General features: G+C 31.6%; 1 protein-coding gene across 2 annotated transcripts in view; it reads left to right on the top strand.

The window, feature by feature from the left end:
• Nucleotides 1-21,414, top strand: part of AKAP11 (A-kinase anchoring protein 11) — a 77,102-nt gene extending 55,688 nt beyond the window's left edge. Inside the window, exons 8-13 of one of the 2 annotated variants that reach the window (XM_051983867.1) lie at nucleotides 25-4,687; nucleotides 8,495-8,644; nucleotides 12,828-12,911; nucleotides 13,692-13,738; nucleotides 16,786-16,946; nucleotides 19,869-21,414. In XM_051983867.1, the coding sequence (XP_051839827.1) occupies nucleotides 25-4,687; nucleotides 8,495-8,644; nucleotides 12,828-12,911; nucleotides 13,692-13,738; nucleotides 16,786-16,946; nucleotides 19,869-20,009 (5,246 nt within the window). In that variant the 3' untranslated portion in view covers nucleotides 20,010-21,414. The remainder of the gene's footprint in view (nucleotides 1-24; nucleotides 4,688-8,494; nucleotides 8,645-12,827; nucleotides 12,912-13,691; nucleotides 13,739-16,785; nucleotides 16,947-19,868) is intronic. The other variant, XM_051983868.1, reaches the window with a different exon arrangement.
• Nucleotides 21,415-22,680: the final 1,266 nt, after the last annotated feature.

Genomic DNA, 22,680 nt, shown 5'->3' with positions numbered 1-22,680 from the left:
AGAATACTTTTATTTTTGCTTTAGGAATAAGCTTTGCTACATTGCAGAGCCAATGTGATGCTGCTTCACAGACTATCCCTGCTCACTGCTTAGAAGCCAGTGATTCAGAGTTCCTGATTACCTCTATGAGACAGAAGTCAGTGGCCAAGTCTTCTTCATCTTCCCTAATTAATGTTTGGGGATTTAAGGAGCGACCTTCCAATGTGAAAAATTCAGTCACAACTTCTATTTCTGAACCTTGGACTCAAAGAAGTTTGTATAAGTCATGTCATCCTTCAGATATAAATGTTACATTACAAAAAACACTATTTTCATCTTCTCCAGCTGATTCATCTGAATCAGAATGTTCAAGCCCAAGCCCTGTTATTTTTTTAGATGAAGAAGGGTATCAAAAAAGCTTAAAAGCAAAACTTGAGTTGCCAAAGATTCCTGTAGGGAAAGATGGTATAGAAGACTCAGATTCTGAAATAGGTGAATTTTTTGACAGTTTTGATCAGTTTGATGAGGTAGAACAAGCTTCAGATGCTTCTTGCCAACTGAAATGGGAACCTGTTGTAGGAAATCCATCCAAAAAAAGAGTTCACAAACATGGGAAGTCTTGTTCCATTACCACTACCATGAATCCTCAGAAATTCAAGTTTGATCGTCCCACTCTCCCAGCTAATGTAAGAAAACCAACTCCTCGTAAACCAGAATCTCCCTACAGTAATTTGTATGATGTCCCAGACTCCCCTCGTCCAGTGAAGACATCAGGAGAGGACAGTGGTCTGTTTAGTCCCATTCGATCTTCAGCTTTCAGTCCTCTGGGGAACTGTACTACTACCGAGTGCTACTGCCACATTGATGTCAGTGGAGAAAAGTTTAATGAAAATCATGATAATATTTATTATCATGCTTACTCTGATTATGCAAACAATGTATCATGTGAAATACTTGGCTCGGTTTTTCATTCTCAGTTTGTCCCCAAATACACTGAAAATCAATCTTGCATTGATAGTATTGTATCCACTCTAGATCTTAAACCCAGGGAACTTGATTGGAAAGTAAGATCAAAACACAAATCTTTAATGATTAAGCAGAATATTCAGAAATTTGCTGCTGACCTTGTGGAAAAAAGTTTTGGCTATGCTTTTAAAGACTTACAGAAGGGAGTCTCTTCATGTACCAATGCACTTTGTAGCTTAGCAATGAAATTGACATCTTCAGTCTTTGACATGGCGTTTAATGAAATTGGAAGGCAGAGAGCATCTTCACTGAAGCAGCGTGCCATCTGTGGTTTGGCCAGCTTTCTGGTTGGTGATGCTCTAACCAGTGCTTTACGAGATTTACATTTTGTCAAGAAGCAGATATTTACTAACACTGCTGCCAGGTTTGCTGCAGACCTTGCTGAAGAACTTATTTTTGAAGGCCTTATGGAAGTATGCCAGTTTTCCCATCCATCAACACCCACAGGGACACACAACAGTCCTTTTGATTATGAAGACAAAGTAGTGAAGTCATATGCAAAGGATTTGTCTGAATCTGTCATACAGGAAGCATTCATTGAACTGTCACAAGTTGATGTGACTTTTACCACAAAAGCAGCAATTAGTGTCTCTATGGATAACATCAAGTATGTTAGTGCCGAAAGTGTGTTGCAGTCAACACAAACCTCGGCTTCTTTTCCTACTTGTCATGATCAAATGCTGATAGCATCGAATCCAGTACAAGACTACAGAAAAGAATATACAGTACAACAGGCTTTGTTTTGTACTTCTGGTATTGTAACTTCTATACCAGTGCCCTTGGCAGGAAGTGCTCTTGGCAGATATTACACTTCATCTAATACATATCAGCTAAATTCTCATCTGCCATCAGATAATAGTCATAAGATGAATAATGATTCCACCCAGACATCCTTTATGACAAAAAATAAGGAAGAGGAAGTAGCTTGTCTTAAAAATATTTATCTGTCTTCAAAACATAATGCAAGTAATGAAAATAACTATGAGTTTTCATATAATCAGGATGATCTTAAATTAACAAATAACATTGGAATTAATAATTGTTCAGAATTAGCTTGTGATCTATCAGCTATCAATAATTTCTCTGGAGCAATGGTAGATATGATAGTAACTGAAACTTATGAAGCAATTGCCACCTCTAAAATTACCAAAGGAGTTGGAGAGTTGTCAGATTATTTAAAGAAGGGTAAAGCAGAAGAAAAAATCCTTTTAACACATGATGGAGCATCTCTACAGCATGGTGAAAGTAGCTCTAAAAACTATTTTGCTGATCATCTATCTAAATATATTATAAAATACTCCATAGATGAAAGCACATTGGTAGCATCAAATAATAAGAATGTGGCACATAGTACTGGTATGCCAACATGTGTAAACAGCTTTAGAAAAGATGTACCTAGTTTGGTAAAGAAACATGAAACAACAGAGAAACAATTTTTGCCTGCTGTTAAAGAGGAGTCACAGTTGACCCTGAATGAGGTTACCAACTTTCAAGATGGTCCATATCAGTCTACTCAGGATATGCCCTTATTAATAAAGGATTATGTGCCAGAATATAAGGAATCCGTGGCTCCCAAGATTTCTTCAGCTATAATACCACCTTGTCCAGATATAACATTCCAAGGACAGAATATAGAGGAACTCACTGAGGCAATGGATGTTTCAATAAAGCCTTTTGACAAATCACTGAAAAAACATGACCTAAGTAAAACTGTGCTTGGTCCTCTGCCTTTTGGACAAGAAATCTGGTTTTCTCCTGCTCATACTTTCTCTCCTACAGTGCTTTCGGGTGAAGACATTTCGCAGGTGGAAGATAAGCAAAAAATCAGAGATGGGAATATAATACCTGATACCCCTCCACCAACTCCTCTAGTACCACTCCAGATTAGTTCAGAGCAGAACCTAAGGAAATTAACTAAAAAACTCAAAGGAGAATTAGCAAAAGAATTTGCACCTGCTACACCACCTTCTACACCTCGAAATCCATCTCTTAATGGTTTATCTGAAAATGAACAAAACACTATAGAAAAAGAAGAGTTTATGTTGAAACTCATGAGGTCTCTTTCAGAAGAAGTTGAAAGCAGTGAAGATGAAGAATATCCAGAAATGCATGTGAAATCAGAGTGTTCAGAAAAAACAGCTCAATATGCAAATAATTTAGCAACACATATAATTTCTTTGGCAACTGACATGGCTGCTTCCTATTTACATGATAAAAGCTTCCAAGAACCTAGTATAAAATCTCATTTAAATGTTCAATCTCAAACATCTGGATATGCTGCACTTGTAAATAAAGATGAGACTTTACAGTGTTTACAGGACTATGCAGGTGATGTGGCTGGGAATGTCATCAGAGAAGCTAAGAAAATGGTAAAATCAAAACATTGTAAATTACTGAGGCTAAAGAAGAATAACTGTCATGTAGATAGTCTTTGTCTCAAAAGAGATGAGAGAGACTGTTACTCAAAAGAGAAATGGAATATACAGACTGAACAGTGGCCAAGAGAAGTTGACCCACTTAACCATTCTTTATTTCAGAATTCCTTCATGTCAGGTCTGACATCCAAGTATCCCAGCTGTGAAAGTGTGACAGATGAATATGCTGGTCACATTATCCAAGTTCTGAAAAGGGAAGGTGCTAATAGTGAGTTAATAATGGATCAGTATGCCAGTCGACTTGCTTATAGATCTATTAAATCAGGACTGCAACAAGCAGCTAGGAAAATTCAACTTAAATATAATAGAAAAATATTCCCTGTACGAAGCTCACAGATGAACAGTAAGAATGAACTATTAAAATTCTTGAATAAAGATAAGTATCAAATAGATAAAAAAGGACAAGGCAAAAAAAATATAGATCATCTTTGTGAAAACCAAGATGATGAAAGGGCTAAACTTACACAGAGAATCGATTGTCCAGAGTTGTTAAAATTTTCAGAATCTCTTGCTTATAGCATAACACGGGATGTCACAAGAAAGTTAAAAATGTCCACAGTTGGCTTGCCAAAATCTTTAACAGATTCTTGCCTTTATAAAAAATCTGCATGTGAGGAAGATATGGGAACTTATGTTGAATCAGCTTTTCCTAAATCTCTTCAACTTTCTTCTCCAAAACAAAAACTTTACCACAGCACAAGCAGCTTAAATGAATATGGATATGGAGACAGCATTATTCAAGCTATAGAGCAATATGCCAGAAAAATAGTTGATGACACTTTAGAAATAAGTTTGGAATCTGCAGTTCTTCAAGTTTCTAAAAACAGAAAATCAGCTGATAGATTTACTTATGCTGAAAAGTTGTCACCATTTTCTGGTACAGCTTGTAGGTATTGTAACCTGAAAGAACACCAGGATTTCATGGGAAAATCATCACAGTACTTTTTTGGACAGGAGTCCTCCACTAGAAATAAGCCAGTACCTAATTCAAAACTTGTACCTGGCTGTCAGAAGTCCAGACTTTTTCACCTTGATGTTCCCAAAATCCATATTGATCTTGAACAGAAGGTGGTGCTGGCTGAAAAGATAGTTGCCGCAGCTATTGAAAAAGCAGAAAGAGAACTAAGTAATACCAGTCTGACAGCTGATAGTGGAATTGGAAAAGATGGTGTGAGCTTTGCTGACAGCCTTACCACAGAAATAATGACTTCAGCTATGATGAACATTGGTCACAATGTTAACATCAGGTAAATTTTGTGTATATATAATATTTTTCTTAAATATAATATGTATACATATACACATATATATCCGTGTGTGTGTGTGTGTGTGTATGTATGTATACACATACCCCTCCACCAACTCCTCTAGTACCACTCCAGATTAGTTCAGAGCAGAACCTAAGGAAATTAACTAAAAAACTCAAAAGAGAATTAGCAAAAGAATTTGCACCTGCTACACCATCTTCTACACCTCGAAATCCATCTCTTAATGGTTTATCTGAAAATGAGCACATTAAGTGCCTACTTTGTGCAGAGCATAGTACTAGATACTGAGTCATGGGCACTCTACTTTGCCTTCTGAGGATTCTGCTCTCCCCTTAGAGGAGTGCATTGAGGAGAATGGAATTTGATCTCCAAACTCTTGGTAACCAAACTGGAGATGCTTTTAAGTTTTCTTCATTTTCAGAAATAGCACTTAAAGTCTTCCTTCTTCAGATGAGGGTATTGGATTAGATGACTCCCAAGAAAAACCTCTTCATGCTAGACCCTAGAGATAGATCATAAAAGATGGGGGAAAGTGTCTCATAATTAGAACTGTCTGAAAAGTGGAGTGGATTGCTTTGGGAAGATGAGTTCTTGCTCAATATAATTAGTTCTTGAAGCAGAACCTGGGTCAGTCTTTTTTGGGAATCTTGTAGAAGGGATGCCTGTTCTGGTTTGTATTAGCTTGGTCTAGATAGTGTCTCAGGTCTCTTCCAACTCCAATTTTCCATAATTTTGTTAGATAAAAAGATTGAGTTAAGATGCTCTCTCTGATATCTTAGAACTTTACAATTCAGCAATACTTTTTTTTTTTTTTTCCTGCTTTCTATTTAACAGTTTCAGTTCAATTCAGGAAATTTTTTTTAAAAGTAATGTATAAGGCACTGTGTTCAGTTTTGAGGATATGAAGGTGAAAAATATCACTGACTTTGCCTTCAAGGAAATTGCACTTTACTGGAGGCTTAGTTGACATACATAGAAAAAGTAGAAGATATATGTGATACATACATACATATATGTGCATTACATATACAGTATAACAATTTGAGTCAAAAGAGAGAACAAACTTAGTTTTCTAAGAAGATTTAAGGAACAATTATGTGTTCTGAGGCAGTTTTAAGTAGTAGATACTGTTTTACTGCTTGAAATAATAGCAATAATATTTCTAAGGCCAAATATAGTAGAAAACTTCTGAGATTTTTATCAAAATAGACTAGACTATTTTAATAGTTTCATCATCTGGTCTCTTTGCCACCAGTCCTTTTTCTGGTACATCCTTCACACAATCACTCCTATTCAAAAAACTTTAGAAGCATCCTATTGTTTATAAAATAAAATAGAAAATTTTCTTCTTTACCTTAAAAGTATGCTGGTAATTCCCTACTGATTTAACCTTATTTCATATTACTTCCCTTTACTTAATATATATTCTAGTCACATCAGATTAAGTGTTTCCTGACCTTCATGCTTTCCTTCACCCTCATGAGAGATAGATAGCATGTCAAGATTCCTCATTGCCTAGAATACATTCCCTTTTTGTCTTTGCCTGAAAAAATCAGTTTCATTTTCTGGGATCTATTTTGCTGCTATTTTGCCACAAATCCATCCCTGATCCCCCAGCTGAAAATTATTTTCCATGTTTTCTTAGAGTACTCTCTGAGCTCTTCTTTGACCCTATCACATTTTATGTAATACGTATTTATCATTTGTAAACATGCCATACCTACTAGTATATTGTAAGGTCCTCGAAGGCAGGAACTGTGACATTTTTAATTTTTGGGCTCCTACAACCAGCATATAGTAAGTACTGAATAAGTGTTTCTTGACTTATTTTAATTCCTTTCTAATGGAAAAATTTCTTTAAAAATCAGAACTGAAGAAACACTTGACAAATGTAAGCTTTTGTGGTACGCTTGTGTTTCAGTTTATAGTTCTATATTCATTGTAAATTGTTTCAGTTTTATGGACAAGTTATTATGTCTTGGCTTGCATATTTTTAGAATAATTGTTTTCAAATCCTCCCTAGCAGTGAAAAAAAAGCAAAAGAAAAGGGGAGCTGATTATAAGGGCTTACTAGTATAAGCATATTTTTTGCAAAATAAATTTTGGCTTATATCTTTTGTTTATATAGTTAGTACATTTTGAATTGATTTCTTCCTTCAAAGAATAGTCCTTTAAAATAGAATTAAAAATAACTTATCGAAATTAACCCATATTTTAAAAAAAATTGGCACTATATATAGTGTTCTTTATCCATAGTCCTCTATCTTTATCCCATGCTTGTACAGTAGCAGGGGCTTTTATGGGTTCTGGTTTTTTTTGGGAAAAGAAAGTAGCCTCCTGTTCTAATTTTAAAAAATAACAAGTAGTTTTATTGCACAGCTTATAGCAGCTGGGTTTTTTACTTATTCTTCTCTCTCTTGATCTGACAGATTAATTTTAATTTTTTGAGAGAAACTCTGATTTATGTAAATATTCAGGAACGTTGTTACAAAATTATGAATATTCAGTTTAGTGTTGGCAAAGTAACTTAGAGAGAGAAAATTTAAATCATATTTTGAAATATCAGTTATAATGATTATTGTTAATAATAATAATAACTTATTCAAATAGTTCTATAAGGTTTACAGAGAGCTTTACAAATATTATCTCATTTTATCCTCACAACAATCCAGGGAAGTCAGTGCTATTGTTATAACATCTCTTATTTTACAGATGAGAAAACTGAAATTATGTGAATTGCCAGAATCACATAGCTAATAATTTTCTTCAATCAAATTTGAATTCATGTTTTCCTGAATCTAGGTCAACACAATCCACTATACTGCCTAACTCCCTCATTATTGGCTCTACTTTGAAACCGCCAATCCACTGTTCATTTTAGCTAAAATGTCAGGACAATGTAAGGTATTTATAAGAAATGTATAAGAAACAAAATACAAAAGTTGTATTCTGCTTATACAAAATAATTAATACATGAATACAAAAGAAACCAGAACCAGAAAAAAATTTGAGAAGGGAGATTAAATGATCAAAAGGATGAAAGGACTTTCATGTACAAATAGATTTAAAAAAACAAAAAAAAACCAAAATATGATCCTTTCATTTAGAAAAGACAGATGCTAGTAAGAACATATGAAAAAATGTCATGAAATAAGAGGAACTATTATGTGAAAATGAACTTCATTACCAAATTTTGGAATCTTTGAATTGAGAAGTAATTATTAAAACATGACATTGTTTAAGATATTTTACATTATTAGGTGTTCTGATATTATTCATAGCATACATTTATGGAGAATTTAAAATATATTTACTATTTCTTCATAAAGCTTGGAAAAGGTAATATGAGTGAAAAATAGTGAAAAGCTTCCTCTATTATAATTGAAGAAACCTTGGAAGTACAAAACAGAAATTATAAAATATTAGATGGAAGAAAGAGATCCTAGAAATCATCTAGACTGACAAATCTTCCTCCTTCCCCCCTCCTTTTATAGGTGAGAAATCCTGTTTAGTATTGCCGGTAGAAAGCGGAAATTAATTTTAAAAGGAATTTGATAATTTATGAATTATAGAGAAAGCTTTTAAGGTAAAGTTAGAGGTACTTGGAGTATATCCTTCAAGTTATTAGGAATTGACCTAATATCAGAAATAGTATAATAAGTTAGATAAGCTTGACAGTTCTTTCCCAAGTCATTTGCGTTTATGCATTTCTATTCATTTTATCATTGATTTGGTGCAGAAATATAATATAGAATGAATGATATGTTGATTCAAATTTCTGTTTAGTTCAATAGGAAAAGAAGGATTTCAGTCAGTTGACTCTGTTGGTAGCCAGCAGATGAGTCTGAGTATTGGTGATGACAGTAGTTGGTCTAATCTAAGTTTCGAAGATGACCATCAGGACGAGAGCAGCAGTTTTCTTCATCTCAGTGACAGGTAACTGAAATTTGGCATTTGCATATAATTATCTAGTTTATTTGGCCCTACATACTTCCTTGTAGGCTCATTATAGAAAATCTTTACCTTGTAGTTGACAAAGATGTCTCCAAATTTTAAATATGGTGTTATTTCTTATAACAAATATTTATTGAAAATAGAGGAAATGCACTATGTGGAGTAAAGGGTTCTTCAGAAAATCAAGTATAGTAGAAGTAGTATTAGTAGTAGTAGTACTAGTAGTACTAATACTAGTAATAACCAAGCAAATCATGTAATTACAATAAAATCTCATGAATCACTTTTGTGCTATGAGGTGAAAAGTGCCATTTTAGCAATTAATATAATATAGGATAAAATGTTTAATTTTTATATAAATCAAAGAAATTAGATGTGAAATATGCAATGTGTAATAGTAAAACAGCATTGAAATATTTGTCTTCATTTAATTAGTTTTATAATACAGAATGTTTTTATCATATTTAGGTAATGTTATAGTAAAAGATATTTTAGAGAACATATAAAGAAAAGATTTTATATTTGAGTAACTTTAAAAGACATAAAATTGTAAATAAATATTAACTGCAAATACTATAAATTCTACCATATCAACAATTTAAGTTTAACAAATTTATATTCTTTTTATATTTTTTAACCTTTTAAAAAGCCTCCTTCTAGACTTTAAAAATCTAGCAAGACATAATGACTAAAGGGTCCTGCCTTGGAGAAAGGAAGACTTGAATTCAAGTCCTTCCTCTGACAAATATTAGCTGGGTATTTGGGTCAACTCAGTGCCCTACTCTTAAAACAATAATTTGTAGATGAATGGCTTATTTACATTTGTGGAGGGAGTTTCCAAACTGGGAATTCCCTATTGATGAAATCATAAGTCTAGACCAAATAATCTAATTTTCTTCCATATGTGTATGCGTGTGTATGCGTGCACATACATATGAGCGCTCTGCACCCTTTGTTCATAGGATCAAAGAGTTAGAGCTAGAAGGAAGAAGAAAATGGGAAAAAAAGAATTCATAAAGCAGGTCAGCTGAAAAAGTTTGCAAATTAACATATAAAGTGGTCAAATCAATCTTTTTTTAAAAGGACTTTTTAAAAAAGTTCTTATTGTAATTCAGTTATTAAATGACAAGTGACTCATTACCTTTGTATTATGCAAGTTGCAAAACTATAATCATTATAAAATCAAGTATATGATTTTGAACAGCAGAGGGTGCTTGTATCATACCTAACTTCTCCCATAATAGTTTATGTAATATTTTAAAATTTTATTTCTCTTCATTTATAACCTTGCATAAAGTATATTCCTGATTAAAAATCCATGAAACACTGACTAAAACATACTTTTTGACACTAGATTGTAAAAAATAAGTAAATAGTTAAAAATAGTAAAAATAATAGTAAATAAAATAGTAAATAATAGTTATTCTTTGTTTTTATTATTATACCTCTCAGAATCACATATTTCTCCTAGGAATTTTATGTTTCATTTAGATAATTTCTTTATTGGTTTGATCTTTTTTCAGTAATTTTATTCAATTATAATTCTAAAAATGGAAGTACTTTGAAATTTTATGTTTATAGGTTTTCATTTACAACACAAAATTTCTCTCTTGATGCTATTGTTTCTTGATGTTTGCCTGAGAAACTGATGGATTCAATAAACTCTGGGCCCAGACTCTTGCCACTTTGTCATTCTTAATAGTGTACTTTCTGTACTTTCATTTTGTAACTCTTCTAAAAATTGTTATTTTTCATCAGATGTTAGGTATGGATTTCAAAATCTATTACTGTGTAATATAGACATAAAATTTGTATAAGAAAATTATGCTCACTATTTTTTAATATTCATTGTTCAGATAACTGGGGGCAAGGGAAGGAAAAGGCTGCTGTAGAAGAGATAGAAAAACATTAGGGAATAAGGAGTGGATTCAGGAATGAAAGAAGCATTGCTGAGACATCTCATAAAATAAATTTTCTGAGCCAAAGACTTTCCTGTCAAAGACAGAGCCTCGGAGTGGACCTTAAATAATAAACATTTAATAAATCCTTTTATATTCACTTATTTCTCAGTCACAGCCAAAATGAACCCTAGTGAAGTTGAGTTGCATTTTTAAATATTGATGTTTATTTTAGCACTTTATTCCCCAAAAGTCTGATTGATACTGAATTTAGCCAATGAATACTAATGGTGTATCTGATTATAGTTTACTATACCAGTGAAAATCATTATTATTTCTTAAAGCCATATAAGAAAATGGATTCATTCCATATGTGGCTTTATTTCTTGTAATATTGCTTGTTAGTCATCTTTAGAAAGCACGGCAACTTATTTTGAGCAAGGCATTTGACATGTAGACTTGTAGATGTTTGAACAAGATGCTCACAGATATCAGTGAAAAATAAGGAAGATCTCCAGAGGTGTACCAGAGAGCCTCTTATTATTGGTTCTTATTCATCAGTTTTATTAGTACTTTGAATGGAACTGGAAGCTTATCTAGTTTTTTTTTTTATTTGAATGACACACATCTAGGATGGAAACTAATAAATTGGAAAGATTAAATTAAAAACAACATTGATACAAGTACATATGATGGGTAGCCCAGCATGAAAAATATGAGGGTTTTAATTAAGTAAAAACTTATAGTTAGCTTTGTGTGGGACAACTCGTAAGAAACTTTTTGAAACTTTAGGATCGACTTAGGGTGGAAAAGTGTGAAGTGTATCCCCATGATACTTGGCATTGAACCATTTTTTTATTATACAATGATGGTAGTATATACTTCTTTATAGTACCAATTGACAGATGAAAGTTAATAGAATTGCTTAAAAATTACAAGAAAGCTAATTTGAAAGGTTTAGAATAATTACAGATTACAGAATTAATTGTGCAGCTTTATTTAAATATGTAGACATGGTAAGCTATTTGTGTTTTTAGAAATAGAGTACATTTAGAAATATTTTTTGTAATTTAAAGTAATATCTTTTGTAATCTCATTTACATTGAGTAATGTTTTATAACTGCTTATTGCAAACTAACATTATTATTTTAATTACTCAAATTTTAAAGTTGCATGTTGTAAGTTTCTGTAAGGAATTGCATTTTAATTTTATTTCTAAGTGCAGTTGCCATTTTGTTTGAAGTTGCTTTGCTGCAGTTTTAGAATACAATTATTTTACTGTTTAGAAATGGCCACTGCAAATTTTTTTCTTTTACTTTTTATTAGGTAGCAGGCATGTAGATGTAACAAATGATCTGTTTCATATTAAAGACTAGCCAACCCGAAAACTACAGTAATTGTTTATTAGATGGGCTCCATTCATTTGTGATTTCATTTTTATCAGACTTCTTTTACTCTGGAAATGCTATTGTCACCATTTACCTCTTAATTTACATGTAAAATAGAAATTGAAGTTTGCTTTTGTAATTACAGCACTTTTACTATATAAATTACAGTACTGTCTATATAAAAGTACATAAACAGCATCAAAAATAAACAGCACAATATATCATAAAGGAGTCTTTACTTTAAATTACCTTAGTAGCTGCCCCACCTTTTCCAAACCATCCTTACATTGAAGATGGTTTTTTTTTTTTTTTTTTGTTTTGTTTTGTTTTTTTACAAATTTGTCTGAAGTGTATTTGTTCTCTATGGAACCTGTTACTTAAAGTTCTTTCATTTGCTGGTCTATTATGTGTCATTTGTATTCACTGGAAAAGTGTCAAGTAATGGGGAAACCCCCCCGCCACAGTCTGCTTGACACTTCAGTCAGTTTTGACAGTGGCAAAATATTATTGGAGGGTTGGGGTGAAGGAAGGAATAAACCTTTATATAGTATCTACTGCTGAGTGCTTTATAAATATTATTTCATTTGATCCTCACAACTTTGAGGTGAGTGCTGTTATTATCCTCATTTTCTAGTTGAGAAACTATGGCAAACAGAGACTAAATGACTTGTTCAGGGTCATGTAGTCTGATGCAGAATTTGAACCAGGTCTTGTTGAATCCAGGCCCAGTGCTCAATCCACGATGCCACCTACCTGCCTCTGCCTCTCCCTCTCATTGTATATTAAGGACAGACTCTGAATGCCTTAACATTAAGGCAGGATCTGTTTAGATCTACTGTTCATTTTCTAGTTCAGCTCTGTTCTCTTCTTCTCTGGCAGTAATGGTAACAGCAGTAGCTGGAGCAGTCTTGGTTTAGAAGGAGATATGTATGAGGAGAATTTATCCTTTCCAACATCAGACAGGTTGGTCTAGTCCAGAAATTTAAACAGATGAGTTTTTCATCACTAATGCATGAAATTATACTTATAAATGAATGTGTGTTACCCATGCACATAAATATCAACATCCTTTTCTCCTAATCTTGGCATGATATTGCCTAATGAACTTATATTTGGTGAGATATGGCTATATCAAGTGTGAATGACATCTAATTATAAAGTAAGTTAATTTTTTGCATGCTCTGCTTACTCTTTTTAATCTATCAATTATTATTTCCTAAAGAAGAGCTTGCTTCCTACAGAATTTCTGTTTTCTTTTTCTTTTTTTTTTTTTTTTTTTGTCTTCAGTTCATGTGGGTTTTATTTGGTAGGGATGATCTCAAGTATAAGAAAAATGAACTTTAAAGAGAAATATTAATGTTATTATGTATTGAATGCCTGCATAAATCTTCATGGCATGAATTACTAAGCACCTAAGTGAACTCAAGTCTTGTCTTTTAAGAGCTTATATTTAAAACTACTATTGTAGACTATTTTTGTATTTGAATTATATGTCTAAAATTACTTGGATATTTTTATATTTAAGGTAGGATTTCTAAGTCACTGATTACTTATCCTTTGGAATCCATTGGCAGATTTAACATGAAATGGTGTGAGAAGCAAAGCTTCCTTTTAATTGTTTCTTGATTTCTTTTTTTAAACATTGTGTACCTTACCATTTTCACATTCATGTGTTTTGGAACTGACTTTGTATATTACTGGTTAAAGTTTTATTAATATTTGCCTTTTTATTTCAAAATACAGTGATGGAACAGATGATAAAGATGAAGAACATAAACATGTTATAGAAGGTAATGCAGCTTAACTAAAATATTTAGCATTATATGTCGCATAATATTTTATAGAATACTTTCACATCTACTAATCTTACATTTCTTAAGATATTTTTTGAGTTCATGTATTCTTCTTTATGACAAGTGAGTCACACAGTATCATATCAAATAGTTTGGGTTGACTATTACGTATGTAATTTTAAGTTCTTTCTGAAATTGGTTAAGTACTTGCTAAAATAATAAAATATTATATACCCTAAAATAATTATGAGATTTATTTGATTTTCTTTTAAGTGTAATCATAGTTCACATAATATTTTGTTCAAACTGTGGGAATTTCCCCCAAATTCTAAAAATCTACCACAGAAGCATAATATTTTATTATAATTGTGGCATAATGTTAGCTTGGTCTTTTATGTTTAATCAAAAGATAAAAATGTAATAGACTAGTTTCCTTCCAACTTAAGAATTTCAGCTTATAAATGATAGCAAAAATGTTTACCTAGCTTAATTCCTCCATTCCTCCATACACTTTTATTTTAGAAAGTAATCAACATATTTATTTTACTTATATAACCCATGTTCTATGGATACTTGATGCTACTTTTGTGGAGGAGTGCTATCTTTTCAGGTAAATGAGCCATTTTTTGTTATAGTTTTGGAGTATAACTTTTTGAAGCGTTAATTACATTTTCATGTCAGCCTATATAAATGTGTGTGTATATATATATATATATATATTTTTTTTTTTTCATTCCTACTGTGATAAAGGAAAAATAAAACTACTTGTCTGGCAAATTTAATCAAAAGGGTTAAACACCATAGAGTACTGTATAGAAAGAAGAATAGCAGACACAACCAGAAATTCACAGGAAACAAAGTCCAAGAAAAGCTGTTTATATCTGTTTGCAGAAGTAGAGCTCACAAGCAGGGTCACCTGAATATCCTAATACAGGGAGTTAGATTTGATCTTAAAGGTATCATTAAGACTTTATAGCTAAAAAACCTTACAGCTTATAAATTTGTGACTAGGGTATGACTCTAGTCCTTGTTAAGAAGCAACAGTATGGGAAGTGGCTATAAGTTGTGGTATTGATTGGCCACTAAGTTGGATCGTATACTAAGAAAGATACACTGTTGTGAGGAAATCCAGGGATCAAACATTTGGGTGAATATCAACACTGGCAGAAACAGAAACAATTTTGGGGAGTTATTGACTTGGGTAAAGAGTCCTATTATCAGAGGAGTTGCTGGAGTTTGACCTGGGTGTGAATCCTGGCAATAATTCTTATTAGCTGTGTGATCACGGATAACAGGGACTGTATAATTGTGTTATGTAACTGGAGAAAGAAATGCAATACAAATGTGAGTTATTATACTCCTTCACAAACTCCTACTCTAATGCCTTCTGTATGTCTATTGTATAGGGAATTGGGTATCTTAATTTGTTGAAATTTAGGAGTGACAATTAATCAGAAAACTTTTTGAGTTTAATCATTATTGAAAGTATTTAAAAATCTATTTCTTGTCTTAGATTATAAATACAATGAACATAATTGAGTTTTTCTTTGAGGATCTTTTAGTGTGTGTCTGTGTAACATTTAGTGTGTGACATTGTAAATGTCAGTTTTGATAGTATAGTAGAATAGATAATTTATTATTTCTTATTTATTTTTTCTGAACCATACTTTATTATTTCTGAGCCAAGTTGTATAATATTTTTTCTTAAATCTTTTAAAGTAGTTTGTATATATGTGGTGAGAGAGAGTTGTTTCTCTTTTTATATAGACTTGACAGAAATTTTCCAATTGATTATTTTTATTATATTCTAGTTAATTAAGATTTTATATATAGTAAGTCTTATTAAAACAGTAATAGTTTTTATATTTCTTTTATACTTTTCTCCCCCTTCTTTGTAACTGTTGTAATCAAGTTAGAGAGTCTGTCACATCTGTTAGACCCTGATTATTTTTGTCTAGTTATTTGTTTATTTGTTTGGTCTTCAGTCTGATTTAATGGGGAAAAAATCCAAGAATGGAGACCAAGAGATATTGAGCTCTAGTCCTGTTGCATACTCATCAATTTTTGATATTTAAGTACTAAATTTAGATTATTACTTCATTAAGTAATACTCTCTTGGTTCAATTTTAGGCAGTTCATAATCCACAGAGTTTCATTTTCCTCATTTATGAAATTAAGACTAGATAATCTCTGAGGTCCCATGTAACACTAAAATCCTGACTGTGTTCATGATGTGTATGTGTATATATCACTGTGTATTTAACATTGTAACATTTAGAGGTGGAAACAAACTAACCCCACATCTTTTCATTTTACATATGAGGTTACTGGCCTACTCATATTAAATGATTTTTCCAAGGTGAACTAGTTAGTGGAATTTAATTGGACTTAATTTTTACTCAGTCAATTTAAAATATGTATTTTCAGATTCTTGGATAAAATATTGCTGAGTGTTTTTATTCTAGGATGTTAAGTTCCTGGGCATTTTCTCTTCCCTCCTTCAATATGTAATTAATTTATTTACTAGTTGTATAAATAATTGTTCTGTGTATTCAGAATGCTCTGTGAATAAAAATAGTTTGTTTTACCTAATTTAAGCCTATTTGAAACACCAGATAATGTGGTTGTTTAAAATTCATATATACATATATGTAATATATATGTGTTATATGTATTTCAAATTCATTTTCTAAAAAATTAGGACATTTGGTGACATTTTTTTCTTTGACTTATATGACTTAGAGTTGTAGCTTTTAGACATTGGTTATATCATTCATAGCATTCTAGACAACCTATTTAAAACTTCAAAAGTATATGTTTATAAATGTGTAGCAGAAGACATGTATAATGTTAAATTTTCTGCTAGCGTTAAAGAAATGTTATCATTTGTGAGATTTACACTTTTGTGGTACAATTAAAAATAGATTCCCATCATTTTTTTAAAATCATAGGAAATAGAACCTTATTATCAATATTTGGAAAATTTAGTGATTTGAGTTTGGTTGATGTGTTTCACCTTTTGATTGTTTTGTTTTAAATATTAGGTTTGGAGGAAATTGGGAAGAAACTATTAATAGTAAATATTGATATGGCTCCATGTGTTGTGGATCCTCAACTGAGGCTTGCTCTTCAATGGCTTGCTGCCTCAGAGGCAGATGTGGAACAACTTTATTTTCATGACTCTGCAAAGAAAGAATTCATGCTGGTGAGTACTGTTAAGAGATATGCACACTTTGTCAGTATTATCCATCCATTGATTCTCTATTGTCATATTTTGGTAAAGGTGTCTTATAACTCTATATCTCAGCTAGGTTCACTATGAAAAGAGTCAAGGAGCTTAAGTTAACTACAGTTAGGTGTTTTAGAATTATAGTAAATTTTCTGTTTGAGAATTATAGTAATTCATCCTTTTAATCTTATTTTATATAGTTTGTGGACATATTCTAAACAGAATCTTCAGTTCTTTTAATGAAGAAATATGATCTATTTTTTGAATTTTATTTATCAAGAATACCATTAACGTTTGAATCGGTGATAAATTAATGATGTAGATGGCAGGACTTGGGTCAATCTGATGAGTTTATGTTGAAGCCATTAGCTTTATAGTTTATCTCATTAGTAGTGGAATTTTGAATATTATGGTATATTCATTGCCTTACTTGAAGTCCCATTTGAATATCACTATCTTCATGATCAAATTTTGTCAACTTCCTGTGCTATTGAAGCATGTTTTGATATTATAGACCTTGCATTCTAGGTTGACTGTTTTTATCTTTTAGAAAATACTTCTTTTTTGTGTGTGTCATTTTTTCCCCAAGTAATTCAAAACCAATTAATTTTGCTGTTTAGTGGAAAAGTTTATTGTTTATGATTACAGTGTGGCAGTAAATTATTTTTCATTACAATAAAGTTATAATTTAGGAATTTAAAAAATATCAGACATACTTAAGTCAGAGTTAATAGGTATAAAGGTCTGTGGAGGTGTGGAGGTTTTGAGAATGCTTAGTTTTTAAAGAATTAGTATCTTTGCCTTTGCCTTTCTTGTGATCAACTAGGATAGAAGATACATGTACCACTCAAAGAAGTAATTTTAAGTGTATATATACACATGCATAAGTATGGACATAGGTGCTTGTGTACACACACACACACACACACACACACACACACACACACATACAGATATATAGACCAAGTCCTGTTAGAAAGAGTAAGTAATTAAAATAAGTTATAAAATTACAAATTTTCATGCAAAAAAATTCAGGAATAATGGGGAAAATATAATCCATTTTAAATATCAAACCTGCTTTGTTTTAGGATATGTTGAACAAACTTCTAAAATGATTCAGTGGTTAATAATTTGTCTCTCTTTCATTACCTTTTGATACAGCTCCAAGTTAACTGAAACAAATTGACTGTTGGGTTAGTAAAAATTCATCAAGACCAAACTTCAAGGGCTTAACAGCTTTCACATAATTTGCATGCTAACTTTTAAGAGGGGTGATTTTTATTTGCTTTGCCCATCTATTGTTAACAATCAGTTTCCTTTCATCAGCATTTTAAGTATAAGTGAAATTAAAAAAAAAAACAACAACAACCTATATAGCAGTCATACTGAATGAGTTTTGGTGTGGAATTTCCTTGACACATTCAGCCGGAAAAAATGGTAGTATTCATGGGTTTTAATACCTATAACATCATTTTCTTTGCTTGTCTATTTCTTATATTTCTTGGTTTAAAGTATTTGTTATTTTAATAGTACTTAATAGCAATAATTAAATAGGATGTTTAACATCATAAATGTATTTCATTTTTGATATCTGTATATTTTGATGGCATCAAGAAAGAAAAATGGGAAGGATAAAAATGTAGTGTATATTTACAGTGCTCATATAGCTGTGTAGGAAAGCATTGTATAAAAAGATAAATCAAAAAAATAGGTGAATACCCACAGAAAGTTAAAAATAATGATTAATAAAACAAATTTGTGATTAAATATGCACATATCAATATGCTTTTTAAAAACAGTTCTTGTTTATAATATTTTACATTTTTCAATTTTTGACATTTGTGTAGGACTGTTAGGGTTATGTTGAAAAAATAGGAACGAGATGGGTGGCTTAGAGGCAGTTAGGAGGTGCTATAGGTAGAGCACTTTGCCTGGAATTAGGGGGACCTATATTCACATATAGCTTCATACACTTAGGTAGCTGTGTGGTTCTAGGCAAGTCACTGAACTGTCTGCCAGTTTCTGCAATTGTGGTGGAAAGGTGATAATGGTTCCTGCCTCTAGAATTGTAAGAATCAAATGAAGTAATTCTTGTAAAGTGCTTAGCACAGTGTCTGGCTCATAGGAGACTCCTAATAAATGTTTGTTTCCTTTCTTTCTTCTTTCCTGGGGCAGAGAGAATGAATAGTGGTAACAGTAGGTAAATCCCTGAGAACTTTTAAAGAGCAGCCCCATCAATAACTAAGAAAGACTGTTCTGAGGCTTATCTCTAAAAATTCTCCTTTTACCAATCTGACTTAGTTTGTATGGAAAAAAGAATGGAATCCTGTTTATTAAAATAGAGTGGTGGCCTATAAACACTTTGCTTCAGTGATTAGGTTTCAAAAGACTCTCACTCAGCAGATTTTTAAACTTTCCTCCAGTAGAAATGAAAACAAAGACAATGTGGAATTGGATTTTTATTACTTTACACCTAATCATGGAAGTTTCCTAAATTGGAAAATCATATTTCAATTGAACATCAGGTGTTCTCTCTCACACCCACATTGTTATGAAAGGAAGATCCCCATGTCTTTATTAAAATTTGGCAGTTTTTATTATGATTTCTTGTATTTAATTGAGCATGTGACAGTTCTTTAGAATGAGAATTTGCTGTTCTATGAAGCCTTTGTACCAATTTTTGAAGTGCCAGATATTTGTAGTTGTGTCTCCATATAAGGCACAGGGCCTTACCTTCTAGCGACCAGCAAGGAAAAGGGTGTGACTTGAGGGAAACTTAGTTGATATTGAGTAATGCATCATAGTGGGGTTCTTAGTAATAAAAAAAAAATGTGTTTTTAGAATATTTCATAATTATTGGATTTTTGGTTAATTGTTTTCTTTTTTTTTTTTTTAAAGCTTTCAAAAAGAGTACGGGAGAAAGAATGGAAAGTGGGAGACCTCTTGCAGGCAGTTCTTAAATATTATGAAATGATGGAGAAGGCTTCTGATGAGGAGAGATGCAAACCTCTGTTTTGTTGGATCTTGGAAAATGCATAAAACAAATCCAGCCACTGTACATTTTATTCCTCTTTTTGAGTGAAAAGATATGTATGCAGGATAAAATGTAACTAGCAAACATTAACATTGTTAGCATAGTTGAAAGTGAATAAATAACCTTTTTTGAGTTATTTGTGATATATCGATATACATTATGATAATCTAGTTCATATCTTTGTAATCTGTATTGGAATATTATCTTCATTTATTCTTCTATCCATGTGTTGTATTCAGAGTGAGAAATTGGTATATGAAGGAAAGTCTGGATGATGAAGCTTGACTTTGTCTTGCAGGTTTTTCATTGTGTCCAATAGTGCTGCTAAAAACTGCATTTGTGATTTATTGAATACTCTTTTATTACTGAGATGGCTGTTAATAGAATTTAGCCAGCTAATAAAATTTATAACACTTTTACCTGCTACAATTTTGCAACATATGTGCCCCTTTGGGAAAAAAAAAATAGTATTAATGACTAATTTGACACCACTTGTCAATAAGATTGAGGCTAGTTTTTTCTTCTGGAAAAATTTGTCATTTGGCCAATCTTTTTAAATCACAGTTTATTTTTCATAGTTAAAATACTATCAAACTTCCTACTGTAACTGCTTGAAACAGAACAACATAATTTATTGAAGAGCAGATACATTAAAATTTTAAAGTTGCTACAAACACCAGAAGTGATAGATTTCATAATCTTTGATCAAGTAAAACATGTTATTTGCCAATTTTGCCAGTTTATGTTGGAGTGAAAGTGTATATGTGAGAGAAAGTATAAGTAAGTAAACATCCCCTTGGCTTTGCAAATGATAAGATTTCATTTTATTTTATTTGTATCTTAGGGAGAACTCACTGTTGAACATTATAAAGGTGCTTTAAATAATCTGACATCACAATGAGATGAGTTTTGATTTCTCTTATTAAATTTCCAGTTTTACCTTATAATGTCATACTGAAAATAGAGATTATATAAATTGAAAGACAGTGCTAAAGCAAACATGCTTTGCATAGAGAGACACAGTTATATGGTTGATTGACAGATTTTACAATAGCTCTACAACTGATATCAGGTTTTTTTTAAGAAGAGATAAGACTTTCCCAAATTCCAACAAATATGGTGGTGGCCTTTTAAAAAAAATTTAAAAATTATATTCTTTTTTAATACAACATAATTTCACCAACCCTTTGGATGAAATGTTTCCTATTGTCTTTATAAACTGGAAGTTGATACAAGTTAGAGATTAGGAGATCTATGTCATATGACATCAAAAGTTTTTAATTTAGCTTCCACTTTACTAATAGCTAAGAGGCCTTCAACAAATACTGTATTGTGAGTACTTCTTTTTTTGTTGTGTTTATTCCTGAGCATCAATTATGAACAGAATAAAAGGCATGGCATTTTCTCATATTACATTGTTAATAGTATTATTGTTGCAGTGGAGTTCTCGTTCTCTCTCTCTCTCTCTCTCTTTTTTTTTTTTTTAAGAAAAGTGCTAAAAAGTATTTGAATACCTTTTGAAGTTTTGTGGTAAACTTTGAGATTGTCTTATATAGGAAAACTGCCAGAATAGACTAGACCTTTGCCATTTCTGTTATTTCATCTTGAAGTTTCATTTTAATTGGTTTGAGAAATGCAGGAGTCAGGCAGAATTTTTACTACTTTTTCAGACAATGAAATGACACATAGTGGGCTGCTATAAATATTAGGATTGTTTTCTCCTATTAACTATAATGTAGTTTAATTGCATATTAGATTTTAGCTTGTGTTTTTCATGTCTGTTTTTTAAAAAATTGTCATTGCAGTTAACATGCATCATCAATCAGCAGGAAACCAAAATTTTGAATTGTTTTATTCTGAAGTGGCTATATAACTAATTATTTTGCAAGTCTTTGCAAACACAGAGATTTTTGTAGTTTTCTCAGTAATTCTTGGTTTAAAAGATTAGATTCTGCTTATCTTTTCGTCTCCCTCATAGTTCTTTGGAACATTACAGAATTCAGAGATTCATTATAGAAGTACATATTGTTAATAAATATGATTACTAATAATGGAAATTTCATATCATATCAGGATAGTGACATAGAAGTCATTTTAATATAGATGTCATCGTAAGCATTAAAGTTTTTTTTTTTTTTTTGTAAAGAGAAAATAAGAGTTCAAACAGTATATTCAATCAATCCCATAGTTCAAAATAATTTTTCTCAAAGATGGCTGTGTGTGTGTGTGTGTGAGTGTGTGTGTGTGTATGTGTGTGTGTGTGATTTTTCCAGTGATATTTCAGTTCATTTGCTTTAATTCTGTTTGGACAGCTGTCATTGACATTTTTAGTGACAAAAACTGCTTGATGTTGTAATTTCATAAAATTTCCAATTTGTAGGGATTTTAATTCTGATGAAATGTAATAACATGTTCTGACCTGTTTAAAATTGTGACTTATGTTGAATTTTTTGTAAATCACTTTCATCTCGAGCCATTGCAAAAAGTATAAAAAATAAAAATTTAAAAAAACTGAAGATAAAATGAGATATGCCTTAGTACATCTTTATTTTCAGATTGATTAAAGTATGTGCTAAGATTTGATTTTTTTTTAGATAGTCACTTTCACAAAAAAAATTGTCATATTTTTGGTATGTTTAACATTTGTATCTGATTTATTTTAAGATTCTTTGTTTT

The sequence above is a fragment of the Antechinus flavipes genome, chromosome 3, assembly GCF_016432865.1.
Source record: "Antechinus flavipes isolate AdamAnt ecotype Samford, QLD, Australia chromosome 3, AdamAnt_v2, whole genome shotgun sequence".
NCBI lineage: Eukaryota > Metazoa > Chordata > Mammalia > Dasyuromorphia > Dasyuridae > Antechinus > Antechinus flavipes.
The sequence above is the reverse complement of the archived record's forward strand: the minus strand, read 5'-3'. Positions and strand labels throughout refer to the sequence as shown.